The 20345-nt window shown below is 52.7% G+C and overlaps 1 protein-coding gene across 8 annotated transcripts; it reads left to right on the top strand.

Moving 5' to 3' along the window:
- Window positions 1–2593: 2593 nt before the first annotated feature.
- PLD3 (phospholipase D family member 3) lies at window positions 2594–20145 on the top strand. 8 transcript variants are annotated; one of them, XM_025424984.3, is made up of 13 exons: window positions 2616–2739; window positions 11665–11697; window positions 12607–12698; window positions 12800–12874; window positions 12964–13106; window positions 13554–13737; window positions 15103–15223; window positions 15302–15429; window positions 16520–16720; window positions 18157–18296; window positions 18756–18921; window positions 19463–19562; window positions 19647–20145. In XM_025424984.3, exons 3-13 carry the CDS (start codon window positions 12672–12674, stop codon window positions 19832–19834), a joined length of 1473 nt encoding a protein of 490 aa, XP_025280769.1. In that variant the 5' UTR covers window positions 2616–2739; window positions 11665–11697; window positions 12607–12671; the 3' UTR covers window positions 19835–20145. The 8 variants fall into 8 exon arrangements, with proteins under 8 accessions (XP_025280772.1, XP_025280769.1, XP_025280768.1 ...); XM_025424983.3 differs by having other exon boundaries at window positions 2617–2739; window positions 12566–12698; XM_035702900.2 differs by having other exon boundaries at window positions 2640–2695; window positions 12566–12698.
- The last annotated feature ends 200 nt before the right edge of the window (window positions 20146–20345 follow it).

Raw genomic sequence — 20345 nt, 5'->3', positions numbered from 1 at the left:
ATCTCTCAAAGAGCAGGGCATGGTGAGGTTTCAATACGTCAGGCAGAAAGACAACATGTCACATACCAAGCACTGATTATGCACCAGGACCTGAGCCAGGCATCATGCTGACACCTCACAATGTCCTTATGAAGAAGGACTATTATTAGCCCCATTTTAATCAATGAAAAAAACCAACTCATCGAGGTACAGTCATCATTTGTCAAATGCCACATCTACCAAGTGACTTTACTGGGATTTGAAAACAGGTTCTTCCTGATTCCAATGCCCATTCAGTAGTTCTTGTTCAAAGTTTACATGCCAGGTATTGAGTATACACAGCTCAGTGTCTCCTCACAACCACCTAGGGAAAAAAGTTAAAATGATCCCCATGTTACAAATGGAAGTGGCAGGTCCAAGGTCACACAGCAAATAACCGTAGGGCCAGGACTTGAACTCAAGGCAGTCCAATGGCTGTGACTCACACTGGCTGAGGGATTACTACAAGCCAGGCACTGTGCTCAGTGTTTGCAAGGTGTCAGTTAATGCTTACCACAAGCCTTTGAGAACTGGTGTCCTCTCCCTACAGCGGCAGAAGTCCCCCAGCTGGACTCGATTGCCTCTCTCCTCCATTAAAAGCTCATCTCCAGCGCTGACTTTCTGAACAGTGAAAATTGGAATATTAATAATAATAGCCAATGATAGTTCCTAAAATTCAAGTGATTACCATGTATCAGACTCCCTAGCTAAGCCCTTGAAAAGCTTGGATCGAAATCCTGACTTTACCATTTCTGAGTCTTTGGCTTAACCTTTCGAGATCTTACTTCCCTCAACTATAAAACAAGAATGCTATGAATAGCTATTCTTAAAATGGTTAGAGGGATGACGTGAATTCATAAACACCAAGTCTTTAAAACAATGCTGGATAGGTGATAAGTGCTATGTACATAGGCATTAAATAAATCAGTCTTGGGGCACCTGGATGGCTCAGTGGTTGAGCGCTTGCCTTTGGCTCAGGTCATGATCCGGGGGGTCCTGGGATCGAATGCCACAGCAGGCTCCCCACAGGGAGCCTATGTCTCTGCCTCTCTCTCTATCTCTCATGAATAAATAAAATCTTTTAAAATCAATCAATCAATCAATCAATCAATCTTCAGTAAGCCAGAGAAAAGGTAGCCACATGCAAAGTGTAAGCGAAGAATAGAGTGCAAGATAACTTGATAGGATCTGTGGGACTGTGGAATCACAAAGCACAAGTTATTCCCTTTTCAATTCTCTTTCAGCTTCTGTCTACAATGTAAATAGACTATTCTGCTTCTGTTGTATTTCAGGTTACGTTTCCCTTCTTTTTGAGGCCAGCAGTGCTAGTTTTCCATTAGTACACAAATATGAAATTTTCTTCTCAAATTAATTGCCTGGAGGAAAATGCGTATCTTTTTAAAGATTTTTATTTATTTATTCATGAGAGACACGAAGAGAGAGGCAGAGACACAGGCAGAGGGAGAAGCAGGCTCCCTGCGGGGGAGCCTGATGCGAGACTCCATCCCGGACTCCAGGATCAGGCCCTGAGCCAAAGGCAGACCCTCAACCGCTGAGCCATCCAGGAGTTCCTAAAATGCATATGGTTTTAAAGAAAAAGAAAAATCACAATCTATGAGATCCGGCAAAATTGGTCAAATAGGAAGGGGCAGGATATCAATTTGCTCAATTCCAGATTCCAAGACTTTCCTATTGCTGCCTCCGGGCTTCCTCCTACCCTCTACTTCCTTGGAAGTCCCAGCTACACCAATAATTCTCAGAATCATGATTTTCATAGTTCCCAATACATTGAGCTCCTACTCCATACTGTGCGAAGCCCTGTGCTAAGGGATTTATTTACATGCACATTTCATCAGCATCCTCACAGCGGCCCTATGATAGGACTATGAACCTTCATTGTATAGATTAGGAAAATGAGGTCCTGAGAGGTTACGGCACAGGCCCACTGCCACGGAGCTGAGCTGGGACTTGAACCGAAATCGGCGGGCCTCCAACTGCACGCTCCCACACCCAGAGCTTCCACGCCAAGCGCAAACACGATCACCGGTACAACACCAACAATAATAGCACGATAATGAAGTGTGCAGTGTGCGAGGCGCTGAACTAGGGTCTCCGACATGCACGAGCTGACCCCTCACTCTAACCCAGACGGAGGATGCTACAGTCAGATTCTGGCCCCCATTCTACAGAAGAGGAAACTGAGGTTCAGAGAAAGAAGTCGCTCGTCCGGGCCGCACAGCGACGCCAAGACTGATTCCAGAACCAGGAGGCCATCCATCCCCTCCGCATCCGGCCCAGTCCCACCACCCGGTGGCCCGCGCCTCACCTGACCCTCCGGGCCCCGCGCCCACACGCGCCGCCCGCCCGCCCTCCCGGCGGCGCCAACTGTCAGACCCTCCTCCCTCGGCCCGGCTGCCCGCCCCGGAAGTACCGCCCTCGCCGCCGGAAGCCGGACCGACAGGCCCGCGGCCGCTCTAGCCCGCGGGGCCGCCACCAGCGAGAGTGCGGCCGCCACCGTCACGTGACCTCCCCGTCTCCCTGGCGCTCCCCTCCGCCCCGCGCTAGCGAGGAGCGCGGCCAATGAGAAGCGCTCTTGCCTGGCCCCCGCGGGCCCGCAGTCCAGCCGGAGTGCGCCTGCGCGCGGCGGGGGTGGCCAGGCGGGGCTCCAGCCTGGAAGGTGCGTGCCGGGCTGGGTCCGGGAGTGGGAGACGTGGAGTGCAGGTACTGTGCGATCTGGGGGCGCGGCGCCTCTGCAGCCCTTTTCGTGTTGTCCTTCCCTCTGTAATGCAGTTCTCCGCTTATGTGGTTCGATGTCTCTCTGTGTAGCCGTCCCTCCCTTTCTGTCGCATCCCGGTTAAATGGTCACCACCGCACTTCTGTCGCCATCACCTGCCTTCTGTCGCTGTCGACCCCCTTAATTCGCTTTCGTGCTAAGCCCGCATTGCCGCTCAGCGCTGCTGCCTTCCCCCTTTATGCTGCCATCCCTTCTTTTGTTGCTACTTTTTCCTTTATGAAGCCTTCACCTCTCCTGAGCCGTCATCACACACCCCGTTCACCTTCACACTTCTGTCACCTTCTCCTTATATCGCGGTCACGCTTCCCTTATGTCATTTTCACCCTTTATGTGTCTGTACCTCCCGTGTCTCCTCTGCTCCTGACAGTCACCGTCGTGCCTTATGTTCCCAGTTTCCCCCATAAGGAGCCACTCTGCCTTCCAGTTGCTTCTCATCCCTTTATGTGTCTGTCATTTCCCCGTGTCACTTCCCACTCACTCACCACCGTAGATGCTCCTCGAGCCGGTTTCCTGGGGGTGTCCCAGAATCCCAGCTCCACCACAGAACCTCTGGGTAACCTTGACCACCTGATCACACCTTTGCACTCTCAGCTTCCTCATCTGTAAACCCGCACAAGGACACCTGCGTCCAGGATGATTGGGAGGATTCTGCGAGCGTATTCTTGTGATGTGCGCAGCTTGATGTGGCGATTTGGGCTCATTATGTTATTAACCGTGTCACCCTCACCCTCATGCAGTCACCTCCATCACCTCTCCATTGTCACTCCCCCGCCTTCCCTCAGCTGCCCTCTTCATTCTCGTGACGTCAGCACACTCCCTGTATCATGATACCCTCTGCCACGGCAACCACCCCACGCCACCCCACGCCACCGCACGTCACAGTCTCCATGTCCTCATCTCTGCCACATCACCCCACCTGAGGGGGTGGCCCATTGGCCATCACAAACCTTGCTTGGGTAAATACTTAATCCCTAATCTCTACCACGTTGGATTGAGTGGTTTGCCCACCCCCAAAATGAGAGCATGGAGCTAATGCCCTAGTGGGAGTCCAGGAGTAGTTGGGGGCAGGGGGCGACTAGCTAGCTTAAACCCAGATTCCCTTGACTTCTGGAGTTGGGAGTACAGGGAGATGAGGCAGGTCCCAGCACACCTCAATTAAACCTCAGCAACCCTGAATGCCTGGGTAGAGAGGTAAGAATCTTATTCACTCAGCTTGCCTTAGCGAGGCAGTGTGGGACAGTGGTTAGCAATGTGTGCCTGGGAGCTGGAACCGTGGTTCCGATCTTGGTTCTAACAAGTACTTAAATAGTGGCATGGCCTCCAGCAGGTGGCTTCACATTCCTATGCTTCAGTTATTGCATATGGGAATGCAATATGGGAATACAAACACAAGTTATTCATTTGCCTAAATATTTATTAAGCACGTTCCTACATGCCCAGCACTATACTAGGCATGGGGGGGGCGGGGCACAGCAATAATCAAAACGGACAGAGATCCCTGGCTTCGTGGAGTTTACATTCTAGCAGGGGTAAGAGACAATAAGTGAACAGGTAAGTAGATTCTATGATGTGTTAGAAAAGGGATGGGAATACATGGTAAAGGTTGTAGTTTTATATATTTTTGTATATTTTAAAGATTGTATTTATTTATTCCTGAGAGATACAGAGAGAGGCAGAGACATAGGCAGAAGGAGAAGCAGGCTCCCTGAGGGGAACCTGATGTGGGACTCGATCCCAGGACCCCAAGATCATGCCCTGAGCTGAAGGCAGATACTCAAATCACTGAGCCACCCAGGTGCCCCAAGGTTAGAGTTCTAAATATAGGGGATCAGGGAAGGTTTTCTGAGGTGGTACATTTGAACAAAGACTTGAAGGAGGGGAGCGGTTGACGTGGCTCTATGGGGAAGAGCATTCTAGGCAGAGAGAACAGCAAATGCAAAGGCCCTGAGGTAGGGGCATGCATTGAATATTTAAGGAATAGCAAGGAAGTCAGTGAGGGAGGGGGGGTGAGGTTATAGGAGTGAGGGGGCAGATCATCTGGATCTCATGGGCCATGGAGAAGACTTTGGCTTTACTCTGAGTGAGGCGGGAGCCACGGGAGGATTTGGAAGAGAAGAAAGACTTAATCTGATGTGATGTGAAACAGCAGCAGCAGCTCCAGGACTCCTATCAAGGATGGATTGGCAAGAGCAGCCTGGTTGGAAGGCATGCCAGAGTTAAAGCTGCACTCCCATATCCTTTATATTTGGAGAAAGCTTCCAACATCCCTCTCAAAGACTGGAAGGGAGAGGAAGAGATGTTGGGAGAGTGTTTGAGAAGCCAGTGCCACCTCTGGGTTCAGGTGCTGTCGGGGGCGGAGGGGGGGCAGGGGTGGGCACCCACAGATCTACAGATGATAAACAACAGGAGAGGCGTTTCTCTACACCTGGGACCCTGAGGCAGCTCAGGATCAAATCCTGGCTTCACCGTTTCCTGGCTGTGTCCTTCTGTGCCAATGACTACACCTCTCGGTCTCTGGTTTCCTTATCTGTTATACGAGGCTAAGAAAAGGACTGTTGTGAGCAATGAAACACATAAAGTGCTTCCAGCAGCGCTTGGTTGAGTAAACAAGGAGCCCTGCCCTCTCGCCCCACTTCCTGCCCTCTCCCCGGGGAGGGGCGGGCGGGTGGGAGGTGGGCAACAGAAAGACATTCTGTCCTATTTTATGTTCATGAATTGGTTCGACATCATAATGTCCGGGAACAGAACCGAACTCTGGGTTCGAATTCAGTGCCAGCAAACGGACGCTGCACAACCCCAGCAGAAATTCCCTGACCCCTACTGCCTCGTCTGAAAAACAGTGCTCTGCCCCATGATGTGCAGTGGTGTGTTATTTTTGAGCTGAGACATCAACTATTACCATCATGGTGCCATTATATCCCTCCCCTGCTTTATTTTTCCCCAAGACACATACTCTATGTTTCACTCCTCTATATGTGGCCTCCCCCAAAAGAATGTCATCTGTACCAGGATTTTTTTTTTCTGTTTTGTGCTGTATTCCCAGTTTCCACCCAGTCCTTACCAGCAAGTAGTTACTGAACAAATACTAGTTGAATGAACAGATGGATGAATTGAGCACCTGCCTTGTCCTGCCCCTGTACTGGGTTGTACTGGGTTGTACTGGGCACACAGCAGTGGCTGAGACAGCCCAGTGATGATGCCCTCATGGGTTTCACGGTCCAGTGAGACAAATTTGTCACTGGGCAGTGGCATCCCAGAGGGCTGGGATTAGGAGAAGCATAGGCAGAGGATTAGGGCTGGGATGGAGAAGCCCAGGGACCAGTTGGAACCCAAAGAGGGAATTCTGGACCAGCCCAGGGATCTGGAAGGGCTTCCTGGAGGAGGAAGCACATGAGCTGATGGAATGAACGACATGAAAAGAAGAGAAAGGTGTGCTGGGCAGGAGCAGCAGCTGTGGGAGTATTTGGTGGTGAAAGTGTGGTATCAGTTCGAGGAATCGAAAGATACTAAATATGGATGGGATGTAAAGGATGGTGAGACAGTAAGCTAAAGAGATCATTAAGGGGAGATCATTGAGGGCTCTGGGAACCAGTGAAGAGCTGAGCCTTTGTCCTGAGGACACCAGGGGGCGGTGGGAGATAGAGGTTTTTGAGCAGGAGAGGGATGAGTTTGACTCAGATGAGGGGGAGATTAGAAGGGTTGAGTGGAGGTTGGGAGCCAAGGGAGGTGGCAGGAGTGGGGACCCAGGTGGGAAAGGGCAGTCTGAGTCCACAAGTTGTGGAGGGTCCAGGATTGAGGCCCAGGGCTCCAGGGCAGTCAGGGAGGGTTTTCTAGAGGAGGCGGCACACAGACTGAGACCTGTGGGATGGAAAGACAGCTGTCCTTGAAGTGGGGACCGAGGAGAGGAACAGGTTTGGAAGAGATGCTAAGGACAGGTTGGGGACATGGTGGGTGCGAGGGGTGTGGGAACCCCTGGGGAGAAGCATCTAGAAGGCCATGGGACTTCCAAAGCTAAAACTCAGGGAAGAGATGAGAGCTGGGGTCAGCTTTGGGCCCTAGAGGACATAGTAAGAAGTATGCCCTTTGTTCTGAGGGCGGTGGGGAGCCATAGAGGGGCTTTGAGCAGGGATGAAACAGCCTAGATATTTGAGTTCCAGCTCAGAAATATTCACCAATCATGATGTGTTTTGTTGTTGTTGTTTCCTTGTTTTGTTTTGGTTTTTTACCTATTTGTTTTTCAGACCGAGCATCTTCGCTCCCTAGGAAGGGCACTTTCTAGGGGTCCTTTGAAATAAAGGTTCTGCTGCTAAAAACAAAACAAACAAACAAAGTTTACAAAACCAGTGCTCTGTTCTGTTTTCTGTAGACCTGATCTCAGACAGCTGATTGTCCAGTCCAAAAGGGTCTGCACAATCAAGTGAAAATCGACTCCTTTTAAACACAGTTCTGTGTTGAACCATATGGAAGGTCCATATGTTTGTAAATGTTTCCTGGGGAGTAGGCTGTCGGGCACTTCAGCAGCTCTCTCCGATGACTTGAAACAACCATAAATTGACCTTGAACTTTACTCTCGGGCTGAAAGGCCATAATCTGCACCGACCCATTTGCTCAGGGCTTAGAGCACATGCGGGTTATCATTGTGTATAAAACAAATGTCACTAGGTCTAGAGGGACTTCTATGAAAGTCTTTTCGCCAAGGTTTCCATTCTACTCCATTTCTTCTGTTTTCAACAAACATTTATGGAGTGCTTGTGATGTGCTGGGTACCAGGAGCAGGGAAATAAACCAAACACAGACTTAGCTTTTTAAGGGACACATAAGCCTATCTGTGATAAAAGTATGTACAGAGTACAGGGGACACACAGATCTCACCAGCAAGATGTTTTGGGGGTTTGCTAGTCTGCCTCTCTGCCATGGATGGGTTCATTGACTCTTCCCAGCAAATGTGAAGATGTGTCAATCTCCCTGTTGGTCTGAGGGTGAAAGTAAGGCTCAGAGAAGGGAGCCTCTCTTCCCAGGAACACACAAATGAGATCTGAACCCAGAGTAGTAGGACTCTGAGACTTGCTCCCTTAAAACATTCAAAGATCCCTCAGCCTCCGTGCCCCAGATGAGTATGAGATGATCCCCATTCTATAGAGAGACTAGTGGGGCTCAGAAAAATAAAGCCCCATATCTGAAGTCAGTAAGAGTGACAGGTGGGATTTGAACCTTGGAATCTGCAGTCTAAAGCACTGCTACAAAGGAGGAATCAAATCTCCCGCCCCCACCCATGGGTGGGGTGTTCAGGAACCTGTGACCCAGCACGTGTCTCAGAAACCCAGTGAGTTTTGCTTCCTCCTTTTCTGTGGGCTGTGGTGTCACACCCCAAGGCAGGCAGGGCACAAGCCAAGGGGCAGGGAATATCCTCTGGGCTGGAAGGGGCACACTTGGTGGCAGAGATGCATCCCGAGACCAAAGAAGCAGAGCCTAGGGGCCAGCCTGGGCATTGCCCTGGAGCCCCATGGGGGGGTGGGGTTCTAGGTTACTGGGAAGGCAGGGACTGAGCTGAGCTGAAGGAAATGCCAGCACCTGTCAGCCTGGCTCTGTCGGTCATGCCACCTTCGACTTTAGCCTCCACTGCTACCCCTCGGGGATCTGGGGACGGGGGTGCTAGGTACTTATCCAACTGAGGCCATAGTCTTTTTCTGGAAACTGTGATGTGGAGGAAGAGGCATCCCAGCTAGGAGTCTGAGCTTCATAATTTAATTTCCAACGAAGTCCCATGTGTGTTTAAAAAAATAGTAACTAAAAGCCTATAATGGAAAGCAAGCATCTTGCCTTGGGGGTGGTGGGGGAACGCGGAAAAGGGTACCTTTTTTTCTTTTCTTTTTTTTTCCTTTTTTTTTTTTTTTTTTTTTTTTGGCTGTCAGGACCCTTGACAACAATCACATTTATTGAGAACCTCTTGCGTGTCCATTCTATACACTTGCTAGGTAGTAATTTCTTTAGCTCCAAGGAGTTGCTTCTCAAATTTCATATGTTCAGCACACACACACACACACACAGTTTATTTATTCGTCCAGTCATTCATTTAACTTCTTTCAGCCTTTTCCTAAATTTGCTCCTCCTCAGCCTTCCATAAATCAGCTATTGGGGCTTCTATCCTTGACAGTCACTCAGACCAAAACCCTTGGCTGTAACACACACACACGCGTCCCCCACACAGCTAGAGGGAGTCTGCAGGCACCTGTATCAGTTCCCTGTGGCTGTTTTAACAAATCACCACAAACAGTGTGGCTTAAGACAACCAAAATTTATTCTCACCGTCCTGGAGGCCAGATGTCCAAAATCAAGCTGTTGGCAGGGCCATGCCCCTTCCTGAGACTGTGGAAGATTCCCTGCCTCTCCCAGTTTTAGTAGCTCCAGGCATACTTGGGTTTGTGGCCATATCACTGCAATCTCTGCCTCCCTGGCCCCGTGGTCTTCTCTGTCTCTCAGAGACAGTTATTGTATTTAGGGCCTACCTAAATGATCCAGGATGATGTTATCTCAAAATCTTTAATTTAATTACATATACAAAGACCCTTTTTTCCAGTTAAGGTCATATTCACGAATTCTGGAGGTTATGGCCATGTTCGATATTTATATATATATTTTTGAGGCCACCATTTAACCACCTACAACACCCAAGGCAGATCGTGTCTCTCCTCCACTCAGAACATACCCATAGTCCCTGTCCTCACCACAGTCCAGGCAGCCCTGCGTGATCTAGTCCTGTCACCTCTCTGACTCCTCTCTCCTTCTTCCCCACTGTCTACCCCACTATAGACACACTGGCCTCCTTGCTCTTCTCTACCCACATCAGGCACATTCCCGCCTCATGGCCTTTGCACTGGCTATTCCCTCTGCTTGAAACACTCTCCCTAGGAAGTCCATTTAGTTCCCTCCCTCCCCTTCTTGATGCTTTTTTTCTCAGGTATCCCCTTCTCAGCAAGACTCTCCCAGACCCCCTTATTTAAAATTGCTCATCCCTACCCCTGCCCTGCTTCCGTATGGCATTTATAACCTAACATAACTTACTTATTATCTCGTTTTTTTGTCTGTCTTCCCCGGTGTCTATTTTGTTCAAAGCGATATTTCTAGTGCCTAAAACAATACCTGGTACACGGATACTAAGTGTGTGTGAGATTAATAACAGCCTTATGAAAAGTAGGTACTATTGCTACCATGACCATCTTACAGATGGGAAAACTAAGGCACGGATTCCTTGTCACTTCTCAAGGTCAGTCACATAGTGCTACAGCTCCTATTCAAATCAGGCTTCTGGCTCTGGAATCCAGGATTAACTGCCTTGCAATCTAATCCAGTCTAAACCACTTCACCACCACTAGTTTTCTTTTTAAATACCTGAGGGGTATTTTGATAAAAAATATAAGTTAGAATTAAACCCACTGTTATTAGACCTGTAATCGCTATACAAGCTGGAAGCAAAAAGTCACTAATAATTTGAATGAACTCGTCTGCCTTACTATTTTTGATGTATTAGTGCCCACCCCATCCTTTACATCTCCATGCCCTACCTCTCCCTCAGTTTTGCTTTTGCTCATTTTATCTTCCCTAAATTTACATTGCCTGCTGTTCCAACCCCATATTTTTGTTTTTAAGTAATCTCTACACCCAACGTGGGGCTCCCACCCACAACCCGGAGATCAAAAGTCGCGTGCTCTAAGGACTGAGATAGCCAGGTCTCCCCAGCCCCATATTCTTAAGTAAAACATTTCTCGAGGAGGCCTTCGCAAATAAATACAAGGTTTCCTGCCCCACGCCTCCCCTCCCCCCGCTGGCAACCCTGCGGTCAGCCGCCTCTAAGACTGTTATCTTCTGCTTCTCCTGGTGACCTCTGGAATTCCAAATAACCTTGATCTGTTGCCTTTTTTGCTGGATCCATTTGGCCCATCCCCATTTGTCTCTGCAATAAAAGGAGGGGATCTAGCTGTGCTCTGCCCTTGCCAATCCGGGATCGGTCGTTGTGGGGGAAGGGGTTTCCAAATCATCCTTGCAGATCTAGGCTGGATCTTCCGGTGAGGGGGGGTACCTACCTCCCTTTTTGGAATTTACTTTTTCTTCCTTCTTTTTTTAAAGTCACAGTAATGCATGCGCAGTGATGCACGCCGTGGGACGCGGTAACACCTGTGTTGGCTTTCTAATTATTCCTTAACCTGCACAGAGATTTATTTTTTCCTCTACTTTTCTGTGAGTCGCTTATATCGCACAATTTTAAAAAAAGAAAATAGGCGTGCAATAAAAAGCAATCCTCACCCACCCCAAATCCCACTCTCGGAGGCAACCACTTCTGACGCTGTCGCTTCTCTCAGAGATAAGCCTTTTCTGCATTTATCTGTTGACTTCCTGTGTGGTTGGAGGGGAGAGCATCCTGCCCCCGTTTCATTGGGAGAGGTGGGCGGGGAAGGTTCATTTCTCCGACGGTGGTCTCAAGCCCTGCTTGGCAGATAGGAGATGGGAAATGGGAAATCTTGTTTATCCTTCCAGCCAGAGCCTGGACTTCAGAAACAGAATTTTAAAATCCCTATCAAAATGTCAGTTGGCTTTTTTTTTTAAGAAAGCAAATACTGTTATCCAAACAGACTCCAGCAGAAAACCCACCGTGTCCTTCCGCTCTTGCCCCCACCGCGTAGCTTGGGCTGTGCCTTCTGCAGGTCTCATTCGCTGTATCTGGAAGTCCTATGATTCAACTTCGATCTCTCCATTTTATTTTATGAGGCTTTTACAACAATTTTTTTTTTTAGTATAGCCGACATTTATTTTCGACGTTTTTCAACAATTAATTTTATTTATTTATTTTTGACTAGGTAATACATGCCCATGGTACAACAGTTCGCAAGGTTTGTAGACAAGACAGATGTGGGGTTCCTTTTTCTCCTTACCTGTGGCCTCCCTACCCCACGCTGGGGCCCCGGGGGGGGGGACGGCAAAGCCCATCCCCCAGCCATATACTCTACCTACCCCCGCCAGGTTGGCGGGACCGTATCTGGGGGACCCGAGCCCCCCTTCTCCCTGCGGTGAGCCGGGGCGGGCTGCGCACTGCGCAGACTCCCCGCTGCAGTGGGCGGGGCCCCTCTGGCCCCGCCCCCTCCTTCCTCCCGCCCCTGCTCAGCCTGTTGGGGCAGTAGCTGGGGCCCCGCGGAGGTAGCAGCTGCCGCCTGCGGAGTAAGGCCGAGTCCCCTCCGGGGTAAGGTGGCGGAGGATGGCTAGGGGGATGGGCTGGGGACTGGCGGGGAGGCCCCGATAGTCCCGGGCTCCCAGCCTGAGCTGTCTGGTGGGGACCTGAGGGAGATGGCAGAGGAGCCACCTGGAAAAAGCTCGCCAGGTGCTCTCCGGGTTGCGAAACGCCGGGCAAAGATTTGGGGCTCCGCTGACCCCATCCATAATTGTCTTTTGGGGGAATGTGTAGGACAGACCTCGGAGAAGGGAAGGTACTAATGTGGAGCAGCGTGAGCATGAGTGAAGAGCAGCGTGGGCGCTCACGGGGGTAGGGTGGGCGCCAAGGGCGGCAGGGTGGGCAGCATAGAATGATGGGAAGAGAGCAAGACTTAGACCTTCGGGGATTTCGAAATCCCTGCTGACCAGCGGTCAGCTTCCTCCTTTTGGGGTGTCGGGCCCCATGCCAGTGGCCCCCGTGATCGCGGGCAAGGAGACCCAATGGATCCCGTGAGCCCAAGACTAATCTGCTTTCCATCATGTTCCCCCAAGGCCCAGAACACCCCCACAGTGCCAGCTTTTGTTCCCCACAGTTTGGAGACCCTGACACACCCACTTTCCTGCCTGGGCTCCGCATATCCCCTAGCTACCTGCCAAGATGAAGCCTAAACTGATGTACCAGGAGGTAGGTGGATCTGGGGCCCAATGGGATGGGGCTGGGCACAGTGCAGGGCAGAGGCCCCTCCAAGCTTCCCTGTCACCCCCTTTACCATACCCACCCCCTAGCTGAAGGTGCCTGCGGAGGAGCCTGCCAGTGAGCTGCCCATGAATGAGATTGAGGCTTGGAAGGCTGCGGAGAAGGTAGGAGCCCACCACCACCCTCATCCTGTCTCCAGCGTGGGCTGGGGTGGCTTCCACGGGGCTAACTCATCACCTCCTCCTCCCCACAGAAAGCCCGTTGGGTCCTGCTGGTCCTCATCCTGGCAGTTGTGGGCTTCGGTGCCCTGATGACTCAGCTGTTTCTATGGGAATACGGCGACTTGCATCTCTTTGGGCCCAACCAGCGCCCAGCCCCCTGCTATGATCCCTGCGAGTAAGTTGAGGAGGAGGGCCTCTGAGGGTGGGAGGAGGAGCCCTGCCAGGCCAGGGACACTTACACACTGAGCAGGACCTGCACTGAACCACACCCACTCCCTGTGACAGAGTGGTGACTGCAGACTCCCAGGTGCACTGTCACAGGGTCTTCTTTCCATCCCCCACCCCTTCCCCCAACACTGGTCCCATGACAGCCACAGCATCATATTCTGTCCAGATCTGTCAGCAGACAGGCACACAAACACACGACGTTTCCCATCACATCTGTGGACAGACAGACACACACACACACACAGATGTGTATATACTCATTCTGCACGTCTAGACAAGTGCACAGACACTCATATACATAGTCTTCCATCCTCTGTGGGCAGACAGGTGAGCACTCACATTGCCACCAGTTGTCTCTGGCCCCCTGTGGCTGATATCATTCCCCACCCTCCAGAGCAGTGCTGGTGGAGAGCATTCCCGAGGGTCTGGACTTCCCCAATGCCTCCATGGGCAACCCCTCCACCAGCCAGGCCTGGCTGGGCCTGCTCGCCGGTGCCCACAGCAGCCTGGACATCGCCTCCTTCTACTGGACCCTCACCAACAATGACACCCACACTCAGGAGCCCTCTGCCCAGCAGGTACCTGGCAACCTGGGTCCTAGGCTGGCAACAGGGGGGATGGGAGGTATGGGGCATGAGGGTGGAGGTAGAAGGGGTTTCCCCTGCAGCCCAGGAGATGGGTGGGCATGTCTCACACAGCGGGTTGGACCCTGGTGATTGAAAGCAGCTGTCTTCACATGGCCCCCTGGACAGGGGGTGTTTGTCACAGTCATCTGGAGGCCTCTGAATGTCAGGGTGTGGGTTTGATTACAAGGGATTAGACTGACAGATGTTGCTTGCCCACAAGCTGCCCCAACCCTGTCACACAAAGAAATGGAAGAGCAGAGTGGGTAACAGCCCAGTCTCAAATCATTCTGCCGCTGTCTAGCTGTGTGACCTGAGCGGGTCACCTCACTCCTCAGCCTTCAGTTGCCTTATCTGTAGAATGGGACCAACGTATAGCACTCGCCCTTATGATACTAAAGCAGGTGAATCCACGCAGATGCCAGCACAGTGTCTGACACAATCAGCCTTGCCTAAGCGTTTGCTTTATATCCTTGTTTCAGTGCACAGGCACACTTTAAAAACCATAAAACTTCAAGGTGTGTAAAGGAGCAGCCTGAGTGGATAACCCCTGCTTTGCAAAACACACTGAATTTGTCCCTTCTTTTTTCCTCCCCTCCGCTGCCTCTTGTTGTCAGAAGTGGGCTTAACATGTATTAAAATTGTGGGGCTCCTCGAGCACTGCCTGAAAAAAATAATTACAGAAGTTAAAAATGATATGAGCGCCCACTCCCTGCTGGCTCCCACTGGAGTGGTTCAAAGCACAGACATAGGAGGCAGGTGATCTGGGTTCAAATCCCACCTCACCACTGAGTTCTCCGTGCCCGGTTTTCTCCTCCGCACCTCGGGGATTATACTCAGCCTCATCAATGAGAGTGGTGAGAAATCGGTGAGTCCAGATGTGAAGGGGCTTAGAATGGGGCCCAGCTCACAGTAGGAGACAGGGAATCCTTGGCTGTTAGAGTTATTGGCGTCATCAGGCCTCACCCATACCTTCTCGGACCCCCAGCCTGTGCCATGCCACCAACATCCTGCAAGGTACTTGGAGGCCCCAGTGCAGTGCTAGGCATTGATGCTTCCAAGGCAGGATCTTGGGAAGGTCCCGGGCAGGACTGGAGTGGCAGGGAGGCCCCATGGGGCCCAGAGCACCAGTAATTAAAACAGATGAAAGGTTTTAATAGCTTAGCCTATAAACCCATCCCTCAGCGTACTGGCTAATGGAAAGCCTGTTCACTCCTGCTCGCAAATTGAAACCCAACATGAAAACAGCCTTTTGGGGTTGCTGCATGGGGTTGGAGAGCCGGCTGGCCCAGCCCCTCAGAGGCTGTCCCCTCTCCGCAGGGCGAGGAGGTCCTCCGGCAGCTGCAGACCCTGGCACCTCAAGGTGTGAAGGTCCGCATCACTGTGAGCAAGCCCAATGGGCCCCAGCCACAGGCCGACCTGCAGGCCCTGCTGCAGAGTGGTGAGCTAGAGAGCGCAGCTGTGGGTGGGCTGGGCCTGGGGGCGCCCAAGCTGGCTCCTGACAACCTGCCTATCACAGGGGCCCAGGTGCGCATGGTGGACATGCAGAAGCTGACCCATGGCGTCCTGCACACCAAGTTCTGGGTGGTGGACCAGACCCACTTCTACATCGGCAGTGCCAACATGGACTGGCGCTCCCTGACCCAGGTCTGCCTAGACCCTGCCCTCACACCCTTCATGGCTGCTCCCTGCTCCAGAGGGTGCCCAGCCTCCACCTGTACCCCTCTTCAGTTCCAGAGTCTTCTCTGTCCAGTCTGCAGTGGCTTCCTTCCTATCTCCTAGCAGGCCTTCCTAAATCCAGGCTCACCCAAATCCAGCTTTCCCTGCCTTCTGCCTGCTTCTGGAAGCCTGGGGTCTGCTCTGATCCCCAGTGACAGCTCCCAGCTCCTCTGAAGGACATCCAAAGCCCTGTCCACCAATTTTCCCTTCATTATTCAGTTCCCTGAGTGCCTGCTCTAAGCCCAGGACTGTCCCGGGTGATGCTGGGAACATGGCGATGGACCTCTTGGAACTGCCAGTCCAGTGTGGTGACAGGCTGGTCACCAGGCGGTGGCAGCCCAGAGGGTCAGGGCCAGGAGAGGGGACCCAGTCTGGAGTATCAGGAAAGGTCTTCCAAAGGAGGTGACAACTACTATGCTATCTATAGGATCTGCCAAGATTAACATAAGGCAGGAAAGAAGATACGGTTTAGGCAGTGATCATTTATTATTGATCACTCAACAAATATTTCCTGAGCCCCTAATCTTACTGATTCTTGTGAGGACATGCTGAAGACACAGCCACAGCTGAGACCTCCCCAGTGCCAGTCTTCCCAGTCCAGTGTCACCAGAAAGAGAAATGAGGGAAAACCAAGGGACGATGAAAGCCCAGAAGAATTGCCTGACATAGTCTGGGCAGTCAAGAGAGACCTCCTGGAGGAGGAGGCTCTCAGCTGAGACCTAAGAATGAGTAGGAGCTTGTCCTATAGAGGGTAGAAGCAACAGCATATGTGAAGGTTCAGGAAACCTCACATTTTGGAATAACCAAATGATTTGTACCAAAATTTTAAGAGATTGTAGCCTAGAGTCAAGGTCATGCCCATGCTGGGACTTCTGTTGCGGGGTGGGGGGAGGTGGGGAGACTGAGATGCAGATAGATGGGGAGATTGAGGGGCAAGGGGCAGAAAGTGGGGAAGGGGGCTCATGTCATCTGTGAGCACCAGGCCACCACCCCCAGGCTGAGCACTGCCCTCCCACAGGTCAAGGAGCTGGGGGTGGTCATGTATAACTGCAGCTGCCTAGCTCGGGACCTGACCAAGATCTTTGAGGCCTATTGGTACCTGGGCCAGGCGGGCAGCTCCATCCCGTCAACCTGGCCCCGACCCTATGACACCCGCTATAATCAAGAGACACCAATGGAGATCTGCCTCAATGGAACCCCTGCTCTGGCCTACCTGGCGGTGAGTCTTAGGGAAGAGGGACCCGGTCACTCACAGTCTCTGTCTAGCCCTGCCCGGTGTGGTGGGAGGGGAGTCCTGACCACTCACTCATACTCATTCTGCTGGGGCTGGGGCCGGGGCTATGTCCCAGCCTCCCTAGGTCTTGGTTTCCTCTTGAAAACAGCTGCCATAATTATCTGCGACCTTTCAGGCTAATGGGTTCATGCATGCTGAGCCCCTGGGGTAGCTCTGCGCTGCCCAGGATGGCTGCATGTGGCTCTTTTCATTGAAGTCAGCTAAAATTAAACATTGCTAAAAGTTCAGTACCTGAATTGCACCAGCCTGCATTTCAAAGGCTTAGTAGGTTCATGTAGCAAACGGCGGCGGTGTTGAACATTGTAGATAATGAACAGTCACATCACCGTGGAAAGGTCTCTTGGCCAGTGCCAGCTGTGCCCATGGCAGATATTGAGTACTGTATACAAGGCACTGCTGGTTTCAGCTCTTGATATTTCCTCCGGTTGGGGGGGCCAATCTAAATCCCCTTCCGTCTCTGCAACCCCACCAAGCAAGTCACCTGGCCAAGGCCAGAGTCATTGTGGAGGGCCACGGAAAGGCATGGATGTAGGGACATGTCATTCACTGGGGTCCTTTGCTCTAGTGGTCTCACACAGAAGGTTAAGGGTTCCCCCATCACCACGTCCCCTTCGGAGCTTGAATTTGCTCATCTGTCATGAGACTGGAGGGAAGTGGGTAAAGGGCATGGTGTCATATGGCACATAAGCAGGGTGAACCTGATGGGCTATGAGCAAGTCAGGGACACACATGATGACAGGAGAGGTCCTTAAACCAGAGCATGTATCAGAAACACAGGGAGGGCTGGTTAAAACCCAGATCCCCTGGGGCGCCTGGGTGGCTCAGGTCATAATCCCAGGGTCCTGGGATCGAGTCCCACATCGGGCTCCCCACAGGGAGCCTTCTTCTCCCTCTGCCTGTGTCTCTGCCTCTCTCTCTCTCTGTTTCTCATCAATGGGTGAATAAAATCTTTAAAAAAAAACAAACAGATCTCTGAGCCCCACCCCAGCGCCTGTTCAGTATGCCATGTGCAGTGAAGCCCAAGAATTTGCAGTTCTAACAAGTTGCAGCTGATGTTGCTGCTGGAGCAGGACCCTTCTGTCAAGAATCCCTGCGTTAGAGCGTAAATTCTGGAACCAAAAAGCCTAGGTTCAAATCTTGGCCCCATTTGTCAGCTGTGTGACTTTAGGCAAGTCACCTACCCTCTCTGAGCCTCAGCTTCCTCATCTCTAAAATGGACATGACAATTATCCGCCGCCTTCACGGAGGCTGAGGATTCAATGCAACCCACGGGACCTGGCTTGAGACAAGCTGTACCCAGGGTCCTCTGTGATGGCACCCTTTGCATGGCATGTGTCTTAACTGTCCCCATCACCCCCCAGAGTGCACCCCCACCACTGTGTCCCAGTGGCCGCACCCCAGATCTGAAGGCCCTGCTCAACGTGGTGGACAATGCCCGGAGTTTCATCTACGTTGCTGTCATGAACTACCTGCCCACCATGGAGTTCTCTCACCCTCACAGGTACGGCCGCCCCACGGACAGGGCTTGGGGCAGGGACCTGCCTCAAGCTGAAGAGGCAGAGGGAGAGGGAGGGATGAGGCCAGAATGCAGGCAGGGGGACCAAAGCAAAGGGAAGCCACAGGGAGAGGCAGAGGAGACCAGAGGAAGTAGGGACAGAAAAGGATGAGAATCGTGGGGTTGGGGGCAGGGCAGGGAGTGCGGGGTGTGGGATATCCATATCCGAGTCAGGGAGCAGAGAGAATGGGCTGGAGACAGGATGAGGGGCTCGGGGGCAGGAATGGGAGCTGGAAGCAGGATAGGGCATGTGGGATGTGAGGAGGCAGGAACAGGACTGGGAGCCAGAGACAGGGCGGTCTTGGAACGGTTTAAGGGCGCTTAGCAGCTAGAGCAGCCTCCCTGCAGCTCAGGGTAAGGCCACAGGTAAGGCTGCCCTCTGAATCCTGCACCCCCGTCCCCAAGGTTCTGGCCTGCCATTGACGATGGGCTCCGGCGGGCTGCCTACGAGCGGGGCGTCAAGGTGCGCCTGTTGATCAGCTGCTGGGGCCACTCGGAGCCGTCTATGCGGGCCTTCCTGCTGTCCCTGGCTGCCCTGCGTGACAACCACACCCACTCCGATATCCAGGTGGTAAGCACCCACTGCACACCCAGTCCTCAGCCCTTGTGCAGGGCAATGCCGAAGGCATAGGCCTTGTGGAGCTCACCTGTCATCTGACAGGCCTGACCCAGAAGGACAGGGCTGTGCCATGATGGGGAGACCGTGAGTCGGGCCAGAATGGTGGGGCCCAGGGAGGAGGACAGGACCCCAGATGGAGGAGGCATCATGACCAGGAAAGTGGGGCCCGGAGGAAGCATCTGCCTTAGCCTGGTCCAGCATGAGGGTGATCCAGGAGGCCTTTCAGGAATAGGGGATGTCTGAGTTGAGACCGAAGGGACACGTAGACATTCTAGAATGAAGGACAAAGGAGCAACAGGGTCTTTTCTTTTAGCCGGGGTTACTGATTCCCACTCTGCCGGGCCCTGCTCTGGCTCTGGTAGTTCCATGGGAAGCAGCCGGGTCCCCAGTCCTGCAGACCGGATTCCTCCCCTGGCCCAGACCCGGGGCCTCTCCAGCCCTACCTGGATCTCACGCTCCTTCCTGTCCTCCCCTGTCCTCCCCGCCCCCTCAGAAACTCTTCGTGGTCCCTGCGGATGAGGCCCAGGCCCGAATCCCATATGCCCGTGTCAACCACAACAAGTACATGGTGACCGAACGTGCCACCTACATCGGTGAGTGTCCCGAGTGCCGCCGTGGGGGCAGAAGGGGGCTCCAGGCACAGCTGTGGGCTCTGACTCTCTGACCCCACCCGGCAGGAACCTCCAACTGGTCTGGCAGCTACTTCACGGAGACGGCGGGCACCTCGCTGCTGGTGACACAGAACGGGCGGGGTGGCCTGAGGAGCCAGCTGGAGGCTGTTTTCCTGAGGGACTGGGACTCCCCTTACAGCCACGACCTTGACACCTCAGCTGACAGCGTGGGCAATGCCTGTCGCCTGCTCTGAGTCCCCAGCCCGGCAGACAGGCCGAGGCCTTCGAGGCCCCCGTGAGGCCCAGAGTCCTGGGTCCTGGCCCCTGTCCCCGTGCCCCCGCTTCTGTGTGCCCCATTGTGGCTCCACTGGCTCTCCCCTGCTCTCCTGCCTCTACCTCCACCCCTGCCGGCCTGATGCTGTGGCCCCAGGACCCAGCCCAGCTGGGGGAGGGATCAGCCCCCAAAGAAATGGGGGTGCATGCTGGGCCCGGCCCCCTGGCCCACCCCCCTTTCCAGGGCAAAGAGGGCTCAAGGTTACAATAAGAAGTAAATAACTTGTCTGTACAGCCTGTGCCTGACTGAGTGATATGAAGTGGGGCATCGGGGGAGGGCACAGCTGGCATGGTCCTCCCTTGGAGATGCAGTGTTTGCTGAGCCCTCAGCGTGTTACCAGGGTGGTTTGGCGTATCCTGAACCCACAGCATGTGCTGTGCCCTTAACAAGGATTTGGCATGTACTGAGCACGTAGCATGTGACTGCATATG

The sequence above is a fragment of the Canis lupus genome, chromosome 1 (assembly GCF_003254725.2).
Source record: "Canis lupus dingo isolate Sandy chromosome 1, ASM325472v2, whole genome shotgun sequence".
Taxonomy (NCBI): domain Eukaryota; kingdom Metazoa; phylum Chordata; class Mammalia; order Carnivora; family Canidae; genus Canis; species Canis lupus.
Note: the sequence above shows the minus strand (reverse complement) of the source record. Positions and strands in the feature narration are given on the sequence as shown.